Raw genomic sequence first — 24,367 nt, forward strand, 5'->3', positions numbered from 1 at the left:
GAGGAGGAAGGATCAACTTTTCTCCTGATCTCAGAACTGTGTTTCAAGTGCTATCAGAAATACTAATGGATTAAAGTACATTCCAGCCACCCTTGGTTTCATCCAAAATACAGAGCCAGAGATAAGCCTGCCACTAAACCCACAGCCTGGGACTTCCAAATTATAATCTTATCACCTCACTTTTCAGCTCTGGATCCAAGAAAATCCAAATTAACAAAGTCAAAACCAGTGCCCAAGACCAAACGATAGAAAGTCATGTTTTCTTCTCCCTAAAGCTAAGGGTGCGAGGAACATGCCAAGAATTAATTGGAGTGGTCAGTGGAGCAAAGGATAAGGTAAAGTTAGATCAGCACAGGAATCTCCACAAGGTGCACGATGGTACCGCGTAACACAAAAACGAAATCAAAGTCAGTTCAGCCCTGGCAACAACGAGGCTTGGTTCTATGGGGTGTGCTGTGAGAATGAGGAAATGGACAAGGGATTGTTACCAGCACAGTTGGTGAAAGGGTGACGATTAGACTCACCCCAAGTAGAAAGGTGGAGATTCTGATGGGGTACTTAAACCATTAGCTTTCTCACGCCTCTGAGGGGATCTTCAACAAATAAAGAGAATCAGTAGCAGGCAATGGAGGGCACATCAGCTCAGCCTCCCCCGCACCAAATCACGGACTCAAGGCTGGACTCGAGCTGTTAATACGTTGCCAGCTGCCTTCCCCTGGTCCAGTCGGCAAAGCCCATGCTGTAAAAGAATCTTAACCAGATGACCCTGCTTAAGCTGCTACAGGCCCAGGACCTCCCAATCTGTAGGACAAACATCCCCAGGCAGCCACAGGGGCCTAGAAATCCATGGATCCCCAAAGCTGTCTACAGACAAGTGCGTATGTTGCAGACAGACATGCACTATTTTTCAAAAGGATGAAAATGCGGATTTATTTAACATCACTGAACTCAAGATAGCTTTTGGTCATTACATATTTTCTTTGGTCAATGGTACGAAATTTAGAAATATTATCATTTAGAGGTTCTCAAACGTTCGTGACATTAAAGAGGTCTTTACTCGAGACTGGATGAAATAAACTTTTCTTTCTTCAATAGGAACTGTGGATCATGAAAAATTAAGTCATATGTTTTGAATTGCTTCAAAAGTTTGTGAAGGTAAATCTATGGAAGGAGGAAGACAATCCCAAAGTTAATATTTTGTAATGTGAAATAAATGTTAATTTACTACCAAGACAAAAAATATCTCTAAATGAAGCAGAATCATAGAAATTACTGGAATCCATAGCAAGCCTGGTAAACTCTACCTGGAATCACATTAATGTCAAGAAATATCAAAAGACTCAGGGTGACTGAGTTTCTTGGCCCCAGCTCAACCCTACTCTAACCCAGGGCTCAAAGGACAAACTGGAGAGCTCTTGCTCCTATAGGACTTAGTAGAATAGAGCAATTCACCACCCTGCAAGGATTCAACTGCTGAATTCTTACACAGCTTAGCTACTTTGCCCTACATATCTGGATTTTCTATTTAAAAGTATCTAGTGACTTTTGAAGCCTAGCTTTAGAGAGTCATTCTTTTATGAACTAAACTGTTATTTTCACCTTTACCTCAGATCTGACATGGAGAAATAATAGATCTTAGACATGAAATTTTAGTATGTGAAGGATCACCAAGGCCCATTATAGGTTCTGACCCCCTATAAGCCAATATTCAACCTGAGAAACTCTTTGGAAAGTCTCCAAAAAAGGTGAAGGAGACTGCTGGTTATGCTCACACTTAGGGAAATCAAGAAACACTGTTTTAGATTCTAACACCAGGAATATGTATACATCGTTCTGTCCATTCTTCAAATATGAAACAGAATTGCACGAGAAGCCAGGAAGAATCCTCGTGGCTAATACTTACACATGCTTACCATGAGGCAGCCAATGCTCTACGCATTTTACAAAGATGAATTTACTTAATTAACCCTCACATCAGCTCCAAGAGATGGGTACTAATATTATCCCCATTTTATAGATGAGAAAACGTTATGGTCACACAGGTAGGTGTGGCGTGGTGGAGCCAGGACTCACACCCAGGCTGCCTGGTGCCAGAATCCAAGCTCTTCACTCCCACACTACGAGTGCCCTGGCCTGTGACTAGCTGGGACTCAGGAGTGAAGCTGACTCTTAGGCCTTGACCCCACAAGTGAGAATAGAAGCACATTCAAGGCACTCGGGCCCCTTGTGTTCTGCCCAGAACAGGCCCTCATATGTGTCAGTGTGGCTACAGGGTGAGGCCTGAAAGAAGTGCCAGTGGCCCTGGAGTTATATCCACCTGCACTACCAGGGCTGGGTTATTCCGCCTGCCCCTGCCCTGGGGTGAGCCTCTAGTCTAGAGAGTCCTGTTAGCCTCTGCTCTGTCTTCTTCTTCTTCTCAATGGATGTTTTAAGGGGGAAGAGCCAGGTATAAGTAAAACACTCTGACAGAACTTCTTACATTTGGTTAACGCCTGGGCTGCTTGCTACTCTGAGTATGACACCCCTAGGGGTCAGCAAACTCTACGTGATGGGCTGATTCTTTATAAAGGTCTGGCGGAGCACAGCCACACTCGTTCATTTACATGTTGTCCCCGGCAGCATCTGCGCCCCAGCAGTAGAGTTGAACAGCTGCAACAGAGCCAGAAGGATCACACAACCTAAAATATTCATTATCTGGCTCTTTACGCGAAGGGTTTGCCAATCCCTGTCCTAGGAGGTTCTGGGGAACAAAGAGAGTGAAAAATTCTATTGTAAAGATCAAGAAGCTTATAATTTCTCAGAAAGCATTGAAACATATGACAGGGAGAAAAGGTCTTTCACATGTTTTAAAACGGTGTACCTGTCTTTGAGAAAGAATTTCACTTCAGTTTGCTCTTACCCTTCATCTCCCGAGGCAAGCTCCTTCTGACCAAGTGTCCCTGGCCCCCACGTCCGTCCCTTCTTCTTTGAGGCCCTCTTCTCCTCCTCCTCTGCTTCCTCCTTCGGGATGACCGAGCTCCTGCCCCAGGTTTTGCTGCTTTCGCCTGGTGTCACTGTGAATAACGAAGGTTGGGTAGGATCTAGAAAATGGACAGACAGAGCACCCAAAAACTAGCCTCTACACTGCTATAGACACACACACACACACACACACACACACACACACATTTGGAGTGGCAGGGAAGTTAGACCTCATCAAAAACTCTGAGCCCACGTGGACCCTTCCAGGAAAGTAATGGGGCTCTCAGCACTAATCAGACAGCTCTCTCAAAGTACTAAATTTTGGGAAAACTTCCCAAATTTTCACAAGTCCGATGGAAAGCTAGAGCTCAGGCTAGCCAGACACCAGAGTTCCAAACAGATCTGACTTATGGAACTTATCTTGTCGGGTGGAAATAGATAAAGGGGCAATGAGGAGGCAGGAAGGAGCCAAAAGACAAGGGGTGAAGAAGGTATGGAAGTGCAGACATTCTAGGAGGAAAGGGCTGGAAAGGAGGAACGTGAGGAGCTCAAGACTGTGGAGAAGGAAGTCAGGAGTAGGAGTGGGGAAGAAACAGGCCTACAGAAAGATCATAGGTAGAAGAGGAGCATTCTTCTGACACTGACACCTTAGAGAAGGGTGGACACCCAAACGCCCCAGGGACCAGGCTTCCATCATAAATGAGCAAAGTGGACCAGTTACCAAAAAACAGGGAGTCAAGGGGACTGTGGCAAAACATGGAGCATATGGATTTGCTATTAGTTCCAGCCAGCTGTGGCCAATAGAAAAGGGAACCCCCTGGTTTGACTTTAAGGTAAGCCAGAAATCCAGGATTTTTAAATGAGATCTATCTTTAAATCAGGGAAATGAATTCATTCATGTGTGTGTATATATGTATATATATATATGCACATGTGGGTGTATTTTTTTTTCAGCAAATACAGCAGCAAAAATAAAATTGGTCCAGATTTGGCCAATTATGAAGTATTTGGCAAGTTTCCTTAGGACCTATACTCTAGAAAAATCCTTCCTTGGGAAGCATGGACGAAAGAAAAACAACAATGATGCCCCAAATATGGCAGAGAGTGTGCTAGGTCCCCAAGCCAGGTACTATCCTGTATCTATGTCACATCCCAGTTTCCCCATGGCTTTGTAATTCCCTAGACCCCTTCAGGACCCAGAAACCCCCCTGCTGTATCTGACTAAGAGTACAAGGGAGAGGAAGGAGCAGCGAAGTTAATGGAGAGAAGCAAGGGGGAGACCAAGGGTGTGCGTACATATGTGCATGTATATACACATGGCGAGAAGAGTGGCAGAAGGTATGGATGGAGCAAGCCTGGGCCAGTTGGTGGCTGGACAGAGCAGGGGACAGGTGCCCCTGGTGTGTTCTGGCCCTAACTAGTTTGGGAAACAGTCTCACACTGGATGGCGCGAAGGCGAGGGATGATGGTGGGGCTTGCAGGAGGACTGGAGCGGCTGTTGATAAGACTCTTCCTTTTATCCATGGTGGGGGAGGCCTGCACCGTGAACTTGTGCTGGAAATCTGCTTGAGGAAAGACAAACACATGCATATGAATTAAAATCTTCCCATAATCAAATCCGTGTGATAAACCTGACATTTCCTTGCAGGCCTGAAGGACAGGCCCTAGTTTCCTGAAAAGCTCTTTGTTCACCTGGGAAATGTTCTCTTTCAGAACCATCTATTTTTCCCAAGGGACAGGGCAGGATAAAAGTATGAAAAGATGAAAAATTCATTATCCAAGTGAACTTCATTAGACAGTCTTCATAAAGCTGTCTATATAATGTATATGGGTGGAACAATCATGTATTCAGAATAGCTTTTAGCTCATGAGATCGTGTTGATTATTGTAGGAAATTTAACTCAAAATTCTTGGTTTCACAGAATCTATTATTAGATAGATTTGGCCTTCTTTTCTCAGGGACCAAAGTACAGAGACCGATGCTTCTCACTACGTGCCGGCAGAGCAGGATACTAAGAACCAGCCCTTGGGGGGAAGCTAGGGAAGTGGGGGATGGGGCAGATGGCTCCAACTCTGACACAGTCCAAGGCAGTTGTGTACAGCACAAAGAACGTAGAGCTTGCAGCTCTGAATTCCTAAGCTTCAGTCTATCAAAGATAATAAATAACTGCTCACTTGCACCCAGGTCTCCCCACTAGACTGTGACCTCTCTGCAGGTGGGAACTATAGCTTTTATATCTGCAACCCCAGCACGCAACAGTACGCTGGCACCTAGATGTTTGAGAGGTGCTTGAAGACTCCATGCAGTCCAAAAAGGAAAGAAAAATGTGTAAACAGGAAACCGGTAAACATGTCCCACGAACACATTCACTCCATTTCATTGAATGAATTCCCTCGGCTGCACTTAAGCCACCATCCTAGTGCTTAAAATCATCCAATACTGCTCCTATGATGCCATTTTTCCTTGGTTCCTTACACTGCTAATGAGCCTGCTTTCCAGGGCCTTATCGACTCAGAATACTATGAAGGTTTTTATCTACATACACACACACTTGACACTCACCTCCCTCCATGGGTACACTACACACCACAAAGATTCTAATTCATAGTTTCACATCTCTTTACATTTTCCCCAAGGCTGTAATATCATAAATGTACCTGTATTCAGCTGACGCGTGTTTCTGAAAGGCTATGGGTAAATCTTATCATGTAAATTATTATATAATACATTAAACCTACTCTTGACTGCACCCAGAGAACGAATTCTTCAAAGAAACCTTGAGACGAGTTATTTTGCAAAGCCAAAGACTTCTCTTGTCTCACACATGCACACCCTGGAATTATTTTCCCCCAATTACATGCTTCCTTCTCCAGGTCTGCCTAAAGTGAGATGCGCCTGTGTGAGCCGGCAGGATTTAGCAGCCTGGACCTCGCCGGTCTGTCCTCACTTCATATTCTGTGCTCACTCATACTCGACAATTGCCCTGGAATGGGGTAGATTTTCAGCAAGCCAGTCTCTCCACCAAACACAACGGCCCATTTTAAACAGGCTCCACGTTGAGGCCTGGGGCCGTGTGTTTCCAAGCTTAGTCCCCAGCTCCTGAAACCCTCTGCCACACCAGCTCTTTGCTGCCCAGCAGGTCCCTGGCCACTGACCGGAGGGGAGGCTAATACGGTTGCCATCCTTGAGCTTCAGCCGGCTCTTCCTGAACTTGCCCTTGCGTTTCTTCACCCGGGGCTTCTCCTGGCACAGCTGGTGGATGATGATGTTAAGCTCCCGTTCCAGGATGTCGATCTCCCGCTCGGCCAGCTCCTGCTCCCGACGCCGCAGCAGTTCCTCCTGGTTCTTCTGCTGGAGCGCGGCCCGAGTCAGCTCCTCCTCCCAGGTACGAAGCTCCTGCAGGACGGGCAGCACCATCAGAGACAAGAGTGGGGCACTCAGTGCAGAGGGGCTCTAGGGGGGAGGCCTGAGAACTCCCAGAGAGCTTGCAGCAGCCTGGAGAACTCTCCTATGATGCTTGGTGGAGAGGGGGCTCACTAGTCAGCTGGCAAAGGAACACCCGACCACCTTGAATGGTGGAACAGCCATCATGAGGACACAGCCAGAGACGCTAACGCCATGGGCCAAGCCCTAGAGATGAAGGCTGGGAGTTTCTAGTTGCTCCTTCATTCTTGATCAAAATTGCCCATGGTTGAAAAAGAACTAGGAGTGTGGACAGAAAATATAATAATGTATTTCAAGTTGACACTTGATTTTATTTTAATTTTTCCTATTACAAAAAAAATATTTTTTTTAAACCAGAGCTAACTTACAGTAATCTAGCTTAAAATGAACCCACTGTCAATCAATCATCCTCCAGGCATCACCTAAGAGTCAAATAAAAATAAATGTATTTCCAAGGTGGCTGTTCAAAAGGTATATGAGACATGTCATCTAAATCTTTGTGTTCACTTGGTGAATGAATCCACTGGGGTATGTGGTTTCAACTCTCACCTTACCTTAAAGGACAACAATTTGCTATGGAAGGATCACAAAAGCACAGCGAGGAGAAGAGAAAACATTTCCTGAGGTCTTTGCCAGGCACTCACTCTAGAAGCAAACTCACCCGCTGTTCTATCACACACCCCTGAAAGTAACTATTCAATGGGCACAGAAGATGTCACCCCAGTGCAGGCTGTGCCTCTGCAGCACTGCAAGGACAAGGACAGCCAGTCTCACTGCTAAGGGGAGAGTTGGAGCCAGAAAGCTAGAGGGCAGAACTGGGACAAAGTTCCATCTGGAATCCTATCTTGGGACCCGAAAACAGTCCTTTTCGTCCTCCTCTGAGAATAGAGGTAGGAGCCACATCAGGTGAGCAAAATCTCTTCCTTGCCCCTCCTTTTTGTTCTGCATGACTTTATAAGTGAGCCCAGCATTAAGTTACTGGGAAGAGGGTGGGGAACAGAGAATCAGGAAATCGGAGAGAAAACAGGAATGAAAACAAAGCCCATGTATAAAATTTTAAAATCAAGAATCTAAACTGTTAACACTGGTTACCCCAGGCCTGGGATTAAAGTGGGGTGCTTGGGAGTGGAAAGACTAAAATTTAGCAAGTCTTAATGTCAATAATCTAAGAGAACCACTCTAAAAAGCATGCCATTTCTTCAATAAAGCAGCCATAGCAATACTTCCGTGCTCAAAACTTGATTTCTCAATGAAATACACCACTATCAGAAGCCATTCTGAACTAAAACTAAATAGGCAAACCTATTTGGGGAACCTAGAGCTAGAAAAAAAGCATGTGAACACATATTGGGCAAGTGAGCAGCAGGTAGAGAGCAGAAAAGAGGACAGAGACCAGATACGAATGAAATATTCTGATTTTATAAACTTGTTGTTCAACTTGTGTTCCATCTCCCAAGGTAATATCAAAGTAGCCATAAAAATGATAGAAAGGAGAGAAAAGACAAGAGAATCAGCACATTGAAAAGTCTCTGGAGGCCGGGCGAGGTGGCTCACGCCTGTAATCCTAGCACCCTGGGAGGCCGAGGCGGGTGGATCGCTCAAGGTCAGGAGTTCGACACCAGCCTGAGCAAGAGTGAGACCCCGTCTCTACTAAAAAAATAGAAAGAAATTATCTGGCTAACTAAAATATATATAGAAAAAATTAGCCGGGCATGGTGGCGCATGCCTGTAGTCCCAGCTACTCGGGAGGCTGAGGCGGTAGGATTGCTTAAGCCCAGGAGTTTGAGGTTGCTGTGAGCTAGGCTGACGCCACGGCACTCACTCTAGCCCGGGCAACAAAGCAAGACTCTGTCTAAAAAAAAAAAAAAAAAAAAAAAAAAAAGAAAAGTCTCTGGTGCAGGGTGGGTGTTCAGTGGTTGAGTAACTATGGAGTCAATAAATAAATGAGTGAGAAATAATAAGGAAATAAAGGACAATTTTATAAATGCGTCCTTCTTTACGGGAACCTAGATTCACCATAAGTTCCTGAGAGCTGAACTTGAACTTTTGAACTTCTCCTTCTGTTATGAAATCAGCCGCAAACTGACTGTTGTGCACCCTCCAATCTTTGTTTCCCCTTCCCCACTACCCAGAGAACAAAATAACATGAGAGATGCAAGAAGATTATTCCTGCTGGGTTGATTTTGCTGTTAAATGGAAAAGTTTAAAAGTTCAAGCTAATTTCAACCTTTTAAGTGCTCGTCTCCTGCATGCTCTTGTCTAAGGAATGGTTTGGGTCTCAGCCCCTTCCTTTAAAGGAACTCAAATCCCAAACTAGAGACAATCCATCTTCATAATACCTAGAAGCAGTAGGTTGAGTCAATCTGAAGATTAAGCTGAATTGCATGGTAAACCAGGGTATTTGTGGAGTATATGCCTACGACACCATACACCTGAAAGACCCTCAAACATGGCAAATCCCCTATTTGTGAAATACCTATTTGTGTTGCACAGTATGCAAATTGGATCTTCCATACAAAAAGAGTCACTCCAGAAGGAAAACTCCTTATATATCTTACTTTCATTTACCAAACGATATGCCTCATAACAGAGAGGCTTCATGGCATGGTGGTTAGGAGCAAGGACTCTGGAACAAGGTGCCAGAAATTCAGGTCCCAGCTTTACTGTCATTAACGGTGTGGCCTTGGGCAAGTTAATAGGGGCACCACATGTAATAGGGAATTAATAGCACTGACACCATAGATGTAAGACAATGATTATCTTATTACATAAAACAATTCATAAAAATTACAAGAAAGCATGGCACATAGTGCGTGCTCTACAAACGTTAGCTATTATGAGAATGGATTTGATGTTTCCTAGCAACTACTTACTGACAAAATCCCACTTTCATTTTTATTACTGGCTGGTACCTTTATAATTTCATCAATCCAAAGAAAGGTAACAAGGAGTCAGTGATTCAGCAATCAAAAAAAAAAAAAAAAAACCAAAACCCAAAAGGCCAGCAACTCTGGAGGTTCGTCCAGCTAGAACAGGAACAGGCTCTCATAATCACTCTGTTCAACAGTCAGTGCAGGTGCACCCACCAGGGTCCCTAAAAATTCGTCAGAAGCTCACTCCACTCTTCCACAGAATGCTCACGGACTCGACAGTAGCACTGTGTTTAGGAATGCTGTGTTCCATAAAAAGAGTTTAATCTCTTCAAAGCAGCTCCAGAAATTATTTTTAAGTAACATGTATAGGGGAACAACGAAGATATTAGGAAGAATGTAGGTTTGGGAATCAGAAGGTCCAGGTTCGAGGTTCTGCTTCCCCACTTACTAGCTCCGTGACTTGAGGCAAATCATTGACCCTCAGCTCTGAGATGGAAATGATAACACCTGCCCTACACACTGGTGGAAGGGGCCCTAGGACCCCTGGACAAAACAGACAAAAAGGGCTCATTAAACTTTTCAAGTGAAAAAACTGGGAAATCTAAAGCCATACACAATTTTGGCTGCTATTATTATCATATTCCTATTATCTTCCCAAATTCCCATAATGCAAAGTGAGAAAAGAAAAAAGAAACGAACAAAGTCTATATGAACATCCCTTTTGCCTGAGCTATACCCCTTAGATTCAGTCTTGCCACTACAGTACAAGCAACATAACTGCGTGTAACTGGCTTCACCCGTGCGTACACTGACTGCTGGTGACACACCCAGGGAGCAAAGAAGGGTCATTTAGGGAATGGCCACAGAAACAAAAGGGCAGATCTCTAGTAGGCAAGGAGTCTCTGAACTCCTGGGTGGTAGGGGCTTGGAACACTTTTAATGAAATCACGAAAAATGCCACACACTTTCAGACCCTATCCCTAGCCCCTATTCTATTTCCGATTCTGATGTCAAAAGACACCGGCAGGATGTTCTGATGACTATTCTCAATGTTGCAATATCCTATACCAAGTTAACCTTCCTCTGTAAGTCCACTGTACAGTCAAGAAACCTTTCCAGAGCCCTCTCACATTTTCAGCGGGCAGAGCGAAACACCCAGCGGGTAACTGCCCAGTTGTGCACTTTTCTGGTTTGGACAAGTAAGTAGATACCAAGCAAGAAGGTGGTCGTGTCAGAATCAGGGTGGGAAGTCAGACTCAGTCCAGAGGCCCCAGTAGAGAAGGTCCATTAATTCAATGCATGACGTTTTTCTCTTTTCGTTTTTTTCATTTTTTTCATTTTACCTTTTCTTTGGCCCTGAGTTGGTCAAACATCTCCTGAATCTCATGTTTCCAGTCATCCTGCAGGCAGTGGAAGGAGTCCTTGGGCATTTCAAAGAAACCAGACTCCTCTATGGTAGTGAGCTGGTCCAGGATGTTGGTGAAAGACGGTCGTGAGTGGGGGTCGGGATTCCAGCAGTCTGCGGGGGGGGCGTGCGAGGAAATAGAAACCGTGAACAGACAGAGGTCAATGCAAGACTGAGGATGTGACGTGACCTCACTTACCAGAAAACTACCTCTCGTTTCTCCTTCCAGAAACAGAGGTTGGAATTTGCGAAATCCCACATGGGGGTCAGGAAGTTAAACAAGCTGCCCACCATAACATCCATAAAGAGCGAAATTGGAAAGAAAGTGCGGCAGTTCTGTACCTGTCCCAGTCTGTTAAGTAAGTATTTTTTTAAAAGCAAGCCCAAAGAATTTCCTCGAATAAAATACTACTACCACAATTTACCATGTTACTATATGATTCAAGTCCTGACAATGGTTAACTACACCCTGGGCCTTAATTTCCCGTAAATAAAGGAGCCACTCTTCTCCCACCCCATGGAACGAGGAGGCAAGGTTAAAAAGCATCAGGGCGGGAGTCAGGCAACGTGAATTCTACCTAATCCCAGCCCAGCCGCTACCCAGCGGACAGCGGCCCTGGCCACTCGACCTCCCTCGGCTCTGGATTTCTCACTGACAAAATTGTGGGGTTGGACTAGATGACTTAGAGTTCCTTTCTTCTTAGATGTTCTTCATTTCTGTATGTTAAGACACTCAGAGGTCCTGAAATAAAAGCTGCTATACCGTCTTACTTTGTATTAAGTGACACCATGCTGAAGCACTGGATAACGGGCTTTAGTTACTAAGTTAATTCTACAGTCCCTGGAGATGGAGGGCAGGGACCTGCGACAGCAGGATGCTGACATCATCTTGAAGTAGCTCTTCCAGCTGCCCACAGGACACCTCCTTGGGTGACTAATACTTTACCTCCCCTTTTAGTAACTGATCTTACAGAATTGGCCAAAATCTACCAAGTGCTTACAAGAAGGTAAATTGTCTCCAATTTTGTTCAGGACGGGGCGACTTACCTTCCATGAGTTTGGCAAAAGGTTCCGGGCAGGTAGAAGGAATAGGAAGGGCGAGTTTGTTCATGGCCACTCCATAAGCTACTGCTAAGCCATCGATGCCACGGAAAGGCACCTCGCCAGTCAGCAGCTCCCAAAGCAGCACCCCATAGCTAGGGAAAGGTACGAGACAGAAGCCATATAATAAACCACAGGTGTAACTTCACTGAAATAGCTCACAAAGCTTTTCTGAGCATCCCACATTCTCCCCAAGACACAGAGAAACTAATGAAATAGAAATACTAATGCAATACAAAAGGGGAGCCATAAAGCCTACTTGCTAAAAGCAAAATAAACCAAGCACACTTGGTTTCAAAGTCTTGTTCCATAATTGCCCAGCTATGTGCCCTTGTGCAAGTTCCTACATCTCTCTAAGCCTCTGATTCCTCATCTGTAAAGTACAAATAACATTACCAGTCTCATGAGGCTGGCATGAAATTAAATGAGCTACTACAGAGTTTAAATAAGTGCTCAATAGCCACAGCTATTTTGTCACTGCTAATGAAATAAACTGGGAGAAGAGGCAGCCTCCCAAGTTTTAACTTCTTTTCCATTTTAAGAAAACTTCAGCTTTTGTCACAGATACTTTTTTTAGCTTTACAAAAGCAGAGAGCCAACCACTCAAAACAGATTTTGCTTCTGTAAAAGATTTCTTCAAATGCCCACTAGGTTGAATAGATCCCTACCCCTGGATCAGCGTGAGTGGGTCCTTAACAGAGACCTTTGTCTAACTCAAAGGGAAAAGTTTCATAAGGGTAGCCCGCATCGGTGGGGCAGAGCAGCATGTCAGCTGGGAGAACTTCAGTGTGCCCTCTCTAGCTTTCAAGTGCACATGAAGAATTTCTTTTCTCACATCCTATGAGTCACACAATGCAGAGTACAAAGCTTAGTGGAAGAATTATTCTACAGATTCACAATTAGAACCAGGCGAAATCATGCAGCATTCAATCCTTCCAAGAATAAGTCAGGACAAGAAAATATAAGGCTATGAACAATCAGAAGAATGGTTCTCCTGAGGTTTTCAACATCAACCTCGAATTTCTTGTCATATTCATCAATATTTTGCAACCAGGAATAAAGGTGATATTAATTTAAAAATAATAATAAAGCCAGTATCTATTTATCATGATACCTTGTACATGTAGAGTGCTCAGGTACTTTCCGAACATCACCTTGAATCCCTATAACAAGCCTGAGAGATAAGTATTATCCCCATTTTGCAGATGAGGAAAGTAACATTTAGATAGGTTTAGTAGCCTAGGTGAAGGGCGTACACGGAGCATATCCTGGTGGATCCTGGACCAACTTTCAAGTCTTTCTCTCTAGAATGCCTTTCTACCATTTCTCAGCTTGATAAACTCTAATCATCTCTCAAGATCCAACTCAAACGTCCCATAATTTATTCATTCACTTTAAACATTGACTAAATATTTACTCTGCATCGAGCTCAATGCCAGGCCTTGGGATCCAGGATAAAAGACACAGATCTCATCCACAAAGCGATGAGTGAGTGGGAGAGAAAAGAGGACAACTAGAATACCACAAGGGCACAAAGCAAGGCCACTGGAGCCAGACCAGGGAGGGAGCAGGAGACAGCCCCTGAGCTAAACCGTGACTGCCAAGTGAAGGAGAGGGTCAGTGCTCCAAAGGCAGGGATCAGCGTGTGCAGAGAGGCGATCAAGAGCATGCACTGGCCCGCAGAGAATCCCAGGGGTCTGGCACGGCTCCAAAGAAAAGCAACGTGCTAACCAATGTGTCAGTGCATCGGGGGCTATGGAGGGACCCTCAGCACAGCCTGGCCAGTCCCCCTTGGTGATGGCTTTACCCTAGTGAGGCCTCCAAATACTATGATCTTCTTTATGTGTCTTGACAGGAAAAAAGCCTAGTAGACAGTTGCAGGTCTTGACTTGTCTAGACTAAGGAGTTGGATTTTAGTCAGATGCTGAAGGGGACAATGTTGGACACTGTAGGAAGCCTTCCCTGACATCCCCAGATGGTCCTCGGCCCTTGTCTGGGCTGCTACATATCTCAGTTGTTTGTTTACCAGCCTACGGACTCCTAAATAGCAGAGATGGCAGTTTTTAATGTTTGCATCCTCAGGGCCCAGCCCAGGCTCTGGTACACAGCAGGCACTCATAGATGAGTGAGTGAGCTGGGGGGGAGGGCACGGTCAGATGATCCTGCACGCTGTCCGAGTAAACCTCGAACACCATCAAGAATTACACTATTGCACTTCCTGACAAATCTTTAATGTGACCCATCTAGACATTGGTCATGCTGGGCAGCTGCTACCAAGTGACCTCTAAGAACCCTCAGCACTGCCGACCAGATTCCTAGGTTAAAGCCATCTTCTGCTCTTGGCATTAATGCCACCTCCACCCTGGAAAACAAAAACCAAAGGTCCCACAGAACCCTTTCTTCCACTCAGGCAAAGACAATTGGTGTCTGAGCCCTAACTACCCGGAAAGACAGTAGAGCGTTTCAAGGATCCCAAGGTGTCCTGCTTGTGTCCTTACATCCCTTCTGTGTGCCCTGTGCCCTGTGGAGATGCCTCAGGCCACCTGGAAGAGGGAGGAGCCCGGGACCTACCCTTCTTAGCTTCGGTGACGCACCTCTGCTCTTACCTGGCTTGTTTCTTTGTTCATCTGCATTCTATCCCGTTTCAAGGCTTCTACAGCTAAGAGAAATGTAAGAACTGCTAATCAAGTAGGAAGAATGCTACCTAAGAAAGATTTAGACAGACTTGAGTCAAATGCCTACTTTATCACTTACCAGCTACGTGCCCTTGGGGAAGCAAGTTCATCTCTCCAAACCTCAGTTTCCTCATCCACACGGCAAAGCGATGCCTACCTCTCGGGATAGCTACAAGGAATCAGTAACACCCACAGCTACGACCCATCCAGAAATTACCATCTATGGGTAGTAAACATGTGTGCTTTCTCCTCAGAAAGGGCCTGAAATGAGAACATGTTTGAAGAGGGTTCCGGAAAGCCTACAACGTCTGGTGAGAGCCCTGCTGAGGGACACCAGCATTCAAAGAAGCAGCCTTTCTGGGGCTGACTAAACCAGTCAGTTTTCCTCTGCCCATGTCCCCCTTCATGTTTTACAATGGAAGGTGGGTGACATAAATGGAGACTTGGTATTCCTTTGGCAGGAATAGAGTCCAAGAAAGAAATTGGAGAAATATAAGTTACACAAATCTGAGCCCCAGGGATAGGTGGGCAGTAGAAAGTAAAGTGACTTAATATCAGATTTAGTCTACTTTGTCACCCGCCCAGGACGAAAAGGTCAAGAGGTCCCTTTAAGACCATTACAAGCAGCCTGGAAGGGCCAGCTCAGCAAAGTCACTGCCTCTGAGTCCTCCCCTCACGGAACCACCAGCTCCCACAGAGCTGCCTAACCCAGCCCTCGGACAATTCACTCAGAGCTCTTTTTCTTATTAACCTGCACCGTCTCTCAGGCTGTGGAGCTCAGGACCCATGCTCTGAAAGGAGAGGCTCGGTCTCCCTTGGCTGGGCCGGGCCGGGGAATCTCTTGCACTTGGTAAACTATCTGTGACCCCACGTTCCAGGAACCGTGTGGACTGCTTAATAACCTTTGGCAAAGATAACTGACCTAATATGTGTGAAAACACTTTGCAAATTGTAAAATAACATACAATTATTCTTCTGGTTGTTGCTAACTGGTCCTGCATTCAAAATGAGGATATATTTATTAACATACATGTAATATGTACATTAATATAACCGTTGACATAACCATAACAACATATTCATTAATGTGGTAATATGTTCATGCTATATTACATTCAAAAAGCAGTTTACAAAACAGAAGAATGATCCCATTTTAAGGGATAGGTAGATGAGCCCATGAATAGGAGTAAACATACAAAAAAATCAATATATTAAGTAGATTATCTCTATTAATATAGGTGGGTTTAGGGTGATTCTCTTTTCTTCTCTTTCCTTCTTTGTTTATCTCTATTTTCTAATTTTTTTCTATAGGGAACATGTTTTACTATTGTAATTTTAAACACTTAAAATGAGTAAGAAAATGCCTCCTCCTCATCCCACGTACAAGAGGCAAGGAGTCCTTGTGGGACGATGCCTTCTGACCATGACCACGGCCCTCCCCGCACAGCACAGCCGCAGGGAAAGATTTCAGCCCTTACTCTTGGGGAGGCAGTCCCCAATCCAAGCAGACTGGGAAACTTACACCATTGAGGATCTGGACCATTATCACCTCACCCTGCATCACAGCACGTGGAGGAGACCCTCATAAGCACACGCACAGGGCAGGATGAAAGACAAACTCAGTTGCCCTGGGCACCGGGCAGTAGCAGAGGCACGGAGGCCCGGGCCCTGGATGAGCTCCAGGAGGGGAGGGGAGGACGGGGCCTCAGACTTAGCAGGTACCTAGCACAGAGTAAGTATTGAACAAATATTTCTTAGATGAGTAAATGAATTACAAATCCATTTGGGAACCAGCTTTGTACCAAGTTCCTAGGCATGCTTTGGCCCTCTCTGGGACATCCTGTTGGGCCCTAGGCATGTTGGGTCAGTCACCCTGGAAGAGGAACAAGAACATATAGATGGTAACATGGCTACAAGCACAGACTTTTAAGACTTGAGACACATATCTAGCTCTAATCACCGCTTCCCATCTACCACCTAGGTGAACTTAGGCACATGACTTGATGCAAACTGTCTGAGCCGCACCTATAAAATGGAAATAACAATACCTACTTTGGGGATTATAAATGAGATAAAAGATGTGCAGCATTTGGCATAGAGCCTAGCCCATTAGCATTCGTACATGTAACATTATTGCTACCAGTGTGTACAAGTATTGCTATACGTATAGCAATGGGTACACAGTTTGCTCTGGTAAAGGTGAGAGATCATTTGGGGCCACTTAGGGGCTTGAGGAGTGGGGGATTAAAGACCTACTTAATGGGTTATAAATTGTGTCTTGAAGGAAATCATGCAGCATGGAAGCTAAGAAAGCTGGAAGGGAGCAGGGTAAATTATGTTTTCAAACCACATTCATCAACCAAACTCTGTCAGGCGGCTTAAGTCCTGGAAACAATTCTACACTAGAGACCCACTGGCAGATCACATGACAACATCCAAGATACTTCACTGAACGTGCTATTGATTAGAGGTTTATCTCCAAGCTACTCTCTTTAGAGAATAGAACAATTTCATTAGATTCCTCTCACCAGAGGCTCTTACACCTGCTTTCAGGATCTGTGGGTGAAGGGTAAGACCTGGAGCCCAGTCTTGAAACAAGGGTAGATACTTTGGGTAAAAGTTGAAAGGTCCTGCCCTTGTTCCTTCCATGGAGCACAAAACCCTGCAAGGGTCTTGTACTTCCCTACCTACCATTTCTGTCACCACAAGACCCTACATTAGGCAGCTGTGTTTTCCCTTCCCATTAATGTGCCCGGATACTTGACGCAACTCTGTCCAAATCATCACCAGCAGAAACCCCTAGAGTACATCATAATAAACCTGAGTAATTTCAGGGTCCGACTGGGAGAAGAAACCTAGCAGGAATACTGGAACCAGGAAACAATCACGTTACCAAGAAGTCACAGTGTCCCATGAAGAAAGATAAGAGAAAGTTGAATGTGACAAGTGGCTGACTGCCCCCCAGATCCACTCTCCCCTTCTTCCATGGTAAGAGTTTTAGCTGGGCACACAGTTGTCCAGCCAGAGCCTACTTTTTCTGCCTCCTTTGGAGCCAGATGTACTCACATGGCCAAGTGCAGGCAATGGGGTTTGTGCAGATGGAGATGTGCACAACTTCAGGTTTGTCTCCAAATTAAAGATAAACTGCTTGCCATGGATAAGCTGTCTTTCCCATTTCTGAAGACTGTAATATGGAAGTAACGGTCACTCAAATGTAACCATTCAGACAAGGACAGTGCACTGAGGGAGGCTGAAAGAAACTGGGCTCCTGAATGATTTCATGGGGCACTGCTGCCCTGCCAGCCCAGACTGTCTGGACTACTCTTTGAAAGAAACATACCTTCTGTCTCATTTAAGCCTCCTTACCTGTAGGTCTCTTTGTAATAGCAGCTTAGCTTAATTAATATATTCATTAATCTCATTAGCATATGGTAAAGTAATGAAAGTGTTCAATTGAAACATGAAACTGCTGTTTTTATAGATCAAAAACAATTGAATACCAGTATATGAGTACACTTCAACATAATGGGATCAGGACATATATACTAAGGAAAGCAAAACTCATTTCTTCTCATTAGCTAATTTCACCTTGTAATTAATATGTGATAAAATAAGATTCAATACACAGAAGCTACAAACCATCATTGAAAGAAATTAAAGGAGGTCTAAATAAATGGAAAGATGGCCCATATTCATGGATTGGAAGATTTATTAAGATGTCAATAGCCTGCAAAGTAACTACAGATTTTATGTAATTCCTATCAAAATTCCAGCTATTTTGCAGAAATTAACAAAATTATCCTAAGATTCATAAGGAAATACAAGGGACTCACAATGGCCAAAATAATCTTCAAAAAGAACAAAATTGGGGAACTCATACTTCCTAATGTTGAAACTCACAACAAAGCTATACTAATCAAGAGTGGTACTGGCATAGGGACAGACATATAGATGAATGGAGCAAAACTGAGAATCCAGAAATAAACCTTTACATTTCTGGTAAATTCACTTTTGACAATGCTGATAAGACAAATGCAATGGGAAAAATTAGTCTTTTCAATAAATGGTTCTGAGATAACTGATGGCCACATGAAAAAAAATAAAGTTGGACCCCTACCTCACACCACATGCAAAAATTACGCTAAAATGGATCAGAGACCTAAATGTAATAGCTAAGATTATAAAACTCTTTAAGAAAACATAGGTGTAAGTAAATCTTCATGACCTTGGATTAGGCAATGGTTTTTTAGATATGACCAAAAAAGCACAATCCACAAAAGATAAAATAGATAAATTGGACTTCATCAAAATGAAAATCATTTGTGTTTCAAAGAACACCATCAAGAATGTGAAAAAACAATCTATGAAATGGAAAAAATATTTTCAAATCATATATCTCATAAGAGACTTGTATCCAAAACATATAAAGAACTCTTTCAACTCAATAATAAAAATAAAAAGTTTTTACCCCATTTTTAAATTGGCAAAGAATCTAAGTAGACATTTCTCTAGAGAAGACATACAAATGGCCAATAAGCATATGAAAAGACATTCAACATCATCAGTCATTTAGGAATGGGCAAATGAAAACCATAATGAGATACCACTTCATACCTGCTAGGATGGCTATAATTTAAAAAAAAAAAGACAAAACAGACAATAACAAGTGTTGAAAGGATATGAAGAAATTGAAACCCTCATACATTGCTAATGGGAATGTAAAATGGTGTAACCATAATGAGAAAGTTTGGTGGTTCCTCAAAAAGTTCAACATAGAATTACCATGTGACTCAGCAATTCTACTCCCAGATATGGACCCAAGAGAGCTGAAAACACCTCTTTACACAAATGTTTGTACACAAATGTCCACAGCAGCATTGCTCACAGTAGCCAAAAAGTGAAAACAACCCAAATATTCATCAATGGATGAATGGATAAACAAATGTGATCTATCCATACAAGGGAATATTAAGCCATAAAAAGGAATGAAGTTCTGATATAAGCTACAACATGAATGAACCTTGAAAACATTACGCTAAATGAAAGAAGCCACTCACAAAAGACGGCATATTATACAATTCCATTTATGTAAAATGTCCAAAATAGGCAGATTCATAGAGACAGAAAATAAACTATTGGTTGCGAGGGAATATGGGAAGGAGGGGTTGGGGAATGACTGCCAGTAGGTATGGAGTTTCCTTTTTGGGTGATAAAACTATTCTGGAAGTAGATAGTGAATATAGTAGGTTGAATGGTGGCCCTAAAAATATATGTTCATGCCCTAATTTCCAGACTCCTTATTGGAAATAGAATTTCCCCTAGGGTCTCCAGAGGGTGTAGCCTTGCTGACACTAATTTCAGACTTCCGGCCTCCTAAACTATGAAAGAACACATTTCTGTTGTTTAATGCCACTAGGTTTGTGGTAATTTTTTATAACAGCCTTAGAAAACTATTAATAATAACAATGGTGATCAATGAACAATTTTGTAAATATACTAAAACCACTGATTTATATACTCAAAAGTGCATAAAAGGTAAACTTTATAGTATGTGAATAATATCTCAATAAAGTTATTTTTTTAAAAAAAATGTATATACACACACAGACACAGAAGCTCACTGTACAATACATTAGGAAGCAGTAACTTCATAGGCTGACACACAGTGATAACCTACAGCCCTTTCTTTTGTATACCAAGGTTATGTTACTGACCCACAGCCATGAGGATGCATACTCCGTAGTCGCTCATCCTCCCTCAGTGGGGACAAGATTTTTTACATCCATGTCCTTGTGACCTCCTGGGATGACACTTACTAGGAGGATAGTTGGTCATTTCTAGTCCGTGGCTCTGCTGTTCTTGGTGCATGCTTAGGACCCATCTTTTCCCATTTCTAGATCAGCATCTAACAAAGCCTTCACTAAAAGATTAACTAGATAACTGGAAAGGATAGTTTCTAGGCCACCAAGAAAGAAGAGACAGCAAAGAATACTCATTGGCTCAGAAACTTTCAGGGAGGACATTGGGTTAACCTCCTTCCCAAGTCCAGCAGTCACAGCCATTAAAGCCCAGCACTTGCTGAGCAAGCCAGGCTGATCCTGGGGAAGGTGCCCTTACCACCCTACAGGTCAGAGATGGAAGTACAAGTTGCCCCTGGAATCTGCCAGCCTTTCCTAGGGAGCAGTCACTGACACAAAGGCCTGCATAGAGGTAGTACTTGCCACAGCGCTGCAGGGATTTTTGGTAGATGAAACTATCCCCCGTAATGTGGAAATGAGCATAGATTGCTCTGAGGGGGTCATTTAGACCTACTTAGGGTGTCTGGGAACCTCAATCTTCCAAGTCCTGAAGCATGTGTGCAGCCAAGAGAGATCTGGGGAACACTGTCCCTGCCCTTCTGGACCTTACCTCCACACGTCGCTGCCTTTGGAAAACATGGAGGCACGAATGACCTCAGGTGCCATCCAAGCATACGTCCCTGCCGCACTCATCTTGGTGGTTCGGTGCCATTCCCGAGCCAGGCCAAAATCAGTGATCTTCAGAATCTTGTTGCTCAGGTCTCCATTCTCCACCTTCTGGAGGATCAATACTGGGCAAGGAAAGGAATACAGAAGAAACCAGAGTCTGCATTAATCACGGGGAAACCACTGAATACAGAACCCTCCTGCCATCTTCCTGGCTTCTGCAGGCTCCGGTGTTCAGCTGCCATGGATTGACAGCAACAGCCATCACTTCTTAAATATCCACAAGGCACCCATTTTTGTGCCGCGTACTTTATAGACAGTGTGTGGACAGTCGGCATGAACCTGTCCAGGTTACCTTACCTAAACTCTTAAGGAAGCATGTTTTTTGGGCAACAAGATTTCCACTTAGTCCAGGAACTCACCCCACCTATGAGAACCGGCAGACCAGGTGGAAAGGTCAGAGAGCACAAACATGTTCACGCCTGTGATGTTCTCTCTGAACATGCCCCAGGAAGAAGAAACTAGTGTACTGGAGCAGTTACACTGTGGCCCTGTCTCCCAAGTTCTAACTCAAAGCACTGCAGTGTGGGAGCCACCCTGGCTCCTCTCGGTCAGCAGCTGAGGCAGTCACCTCACCTCCATGATGGTCCCAGAGATGAATGTGCCCTTGTGGGAACCAATCTTGCCAAAAAGAGCAAAAACACTAACTAATGTGCTGTGAGTAAAGCCAAGGAACTCTGCCTGAGGGGGCAGCTAGGGTCTTCTCTGGATATGTGGAAGCCACGCCGCCATTTTCACAAGTGGGATGGTTCCAAAGGCCCTATGCAAGCACAACCTCTTGTGGGACAGACACTGAGTCACTTGGAATTCAGAGCTTTGAACACAGGATTTCAGAGAAGAAAGATTTCCTCCTCATCCCTGCCATTCAAGTCCGACTGGGGAGTGTAGGCAAAGGAATCTACTAAAGACAGAATGACAACTAGAAAAAACGCTGACTTGGTTCCAGCAAACAGTGAAAAGGTGCAGATTGGTTCTCAGCACAGTGTGCACTGCGGTACCCCACAGCATCAGAAGACTCTCCTGAGAGCTCAAACTCTCCCAGTATCTAAAGAAAAGAATCTATGATGGTGGTACTTTGGGTACCAAGAGGGTCTTCCTTTTGGGAGGTGGACATTTTAGGGCAGGGGCTTTAGGCAGGTCTTTCAATCCACACAGCTATACTTTTTTGCCTGCCCCCCACAAATGTCCACTGAATTGTTACGTAATGAAAGGACGTGAGCCAAAGATCTCTATGTCCCATGTGCTTCTCAGAAAACCAGCAGTAAAGAGGGATTATTAGCAGCATAGAGCTGGAGGCACAAAGAAACCAGAGCCAGCCACTCCCTATATCTAATGGACCAGGCCTCCTTCCAGAGCAGGCACAGGCCTCTGAATGCTTGGGCAGATTAAAAAATAAAAATGCCTTCTCCATCTCATTTATTAACAGAAAGCTTTCCAGACTCTTCTGTGCCTCTCTGCCCCTCTCCTCTGGCAGAAACAACAAATAGGCATTCAAATTGCTCGGCGAGTGACACTAAGGAAACCCACCATTCCCTCTATCGCAGTGGCTGCCAACTACTGACCATTTCTCTGAGCGGCTCATAAACAGAAGATTCAGAGTAAGTCTTTCCCCTTATTCAGTGGTGTTCAGTCCTGTCACCCCAGACCTCCAGGTGGCTGGGACAAGGTGCCATGGAGAGGAGGATAAAATTTCATAATAATAGTCTGTCAGATGGCTTAAAGGGATGGGGATGGGGTAAGAATCAATGCGAGGAAAATCTGTCTGAATGTGAATGCCTTTAGACGCACAGGGACAGCCCAGTTCCACCGAATCCCCACCACTCCCTGCTGCCCACCACCCAGCTGGCCTCAAACATTTACCCAGACAAGCCCCAAAGACATCTGACTGAAGAATCCCTGGCTAGGGGTCCTCCCCTCCTCAAAGAGGAGAGGCTGTAATCAGACACCACCTAGCCATCCTGGCCGGTGGTCCCAGCCAGTGATCTGCAATAACAGTGTTCTGAAATCCTGGTATCTACCAAGCATCTATTACTACTAATAATTAAAGCCCAAAGTTTGTGAACGCTTGACTTTTTTATTTCTTTTTAAGAGAGATGCGGTCTCACTATGTTGCCCAGGCTGGTCTAGGACTCCTGGGCTCAAGCAATCTTCCTGCCTCAGCCTTCTAAATAGCTGGAATTACAGGTGTGGGCCATGCCCAGCACTTTACTCTTTTTCTTTTCTTTTCTTTTTTTTTTTTTTTTTGGTAGACTTTATTTTTATTAGGATGAAATCCACATAATATAAAATTAACCATTTTACAGTGAACAATTCAGTGGTCTTTAGTATGTTCACAATGTTGTACAATCACCACCACTATCTAGTTCCAAAATATTTCAGCACCCCAAAAGGAAATCTTGTACCCATTAAGCAATTTCTCCCCATTCTTCCTCCTCCCAACCCCTAGCAACCACTAATCTGCTTTGTCTTTATGGATTTATCTATTCTTAGTATTTCATATAAATGGAATATGTGACACATCTGGCTTATTTCACCTAACATAATGTTTTCAAGGTTGGTCCACATTATAGCTTATATCAGCACTTCATTCTTTTTTATGGCTGAATAATATCCCATTGCATGCACATACTACAATGTGTTTACCCATTTGTCCATTGATAGACATTTGGGTTGTTTTTACTTTTTGGCTACTATGAAGAGTCCTGCTATGAACATGTGCAGACATATATTTGTATACCTGTTTTCAATTTGGGGGGTATATACCTAGGAGTGGATTTGCTGGGTCACATGGTAATTCTATGTTTAATTTTTTGAGGAACCACCAAACTGTTCTCTAGAGCAGCTGAACCATTTTACATTTCTGCCAGCAGAGTATGAGTGTTCCAATTTCTTTGCATCCTCACTAACACTTATCTTCCTTTTCATTTATAGTATTGTTAGTGCCAACCTAATGCATGTGAAGTGGTATCTCACTGTGGTTTGAGTTCGCATTTCCCTAATGAGTAATGATGTTGAACATCTTCTCATGTACTTGTTGACCATTTATGTATCTTCTCTGGAGAAACATCTATTCAATTCTTTGACCATTTTTCAAGTGGGTGGTTTATCTTTTTATTGCTGAATTATAAAAGCTCTTTATATATTCTGGATACTAGACCCTTATCAGATACATGATTTGCAAATATTTTTGCCCATTCCATAGGCTGTCTCTTCACTTACTTGATAAACTCCTTAGATAATAAACGGTTTTAGTTTAGATGGATTCCATTTTACCTATTTTTCCTTTTATTGCTCATGCTTTTGGTGTAATATCTAAGAATCCATTGCCAAACCCAAAGTCATGAAGATTTAGCTCTATATTTTCTTCTAAGAATTTTATAGTT

General features: G+C 43.7%; 1 protein-coding gene across 1 annotated transcript in view; it reads right to left on the minus strand.

Moving 5' to 3' along the window:
• The window catches only part of MAP3K9 (mitogen-activated protein kinase kinase kinase 9), a 69,471-nt gene that overhangs the window by 7,538 nt on the left and 37,566 nt on the right, over positions 1-24,367 (minus strand). The window contains exons 3-9 of the mRNA XM_069488436.1: positions 20,869-21,049; positions 11,732-11,880; positions 10,623-10,798; positions 6,118-6,358; positions 4,401-4,523; positions 2,900-3,053; positions 525-593 (exon numbers count right to left, since the gene is read on the minus strand). Of these exons, the coding sequence (XP_069344537.1) occupies positions 525-593; positions 2,900-3,053; positions 4,401-4,523; positions 6,118-6,358; positions 10,623-10,798; positions 11,732-11,880; positions 20,869-21,049 (1,093 nt within the window). The remainder of the gene's footprint in view (positions 1-524; positions 594-2,899; positions 3,054-4,400; positions 4,524-6,117; positions 6,359-10,622; positions 10,799-11,731; positions 11,881-20,868; positions 21,050-24,367) is intronic.

The sequence above is a fragment of the Eulemur rufifrons genome, chromosome 2, assembly GCF_041146395.1.
Source record: "Eulemur rufifrons isolate Redbay chromosome 2, OSU_ERuf_1, whole genome shotgun sequence".
Taxonomy (NCBI): domain Eukaryota; kingdom Metazoa; phylum Chordata; class Mammalia; order Primates; family Lemuridae; genus Eulemur; species Eulemur rufifrons.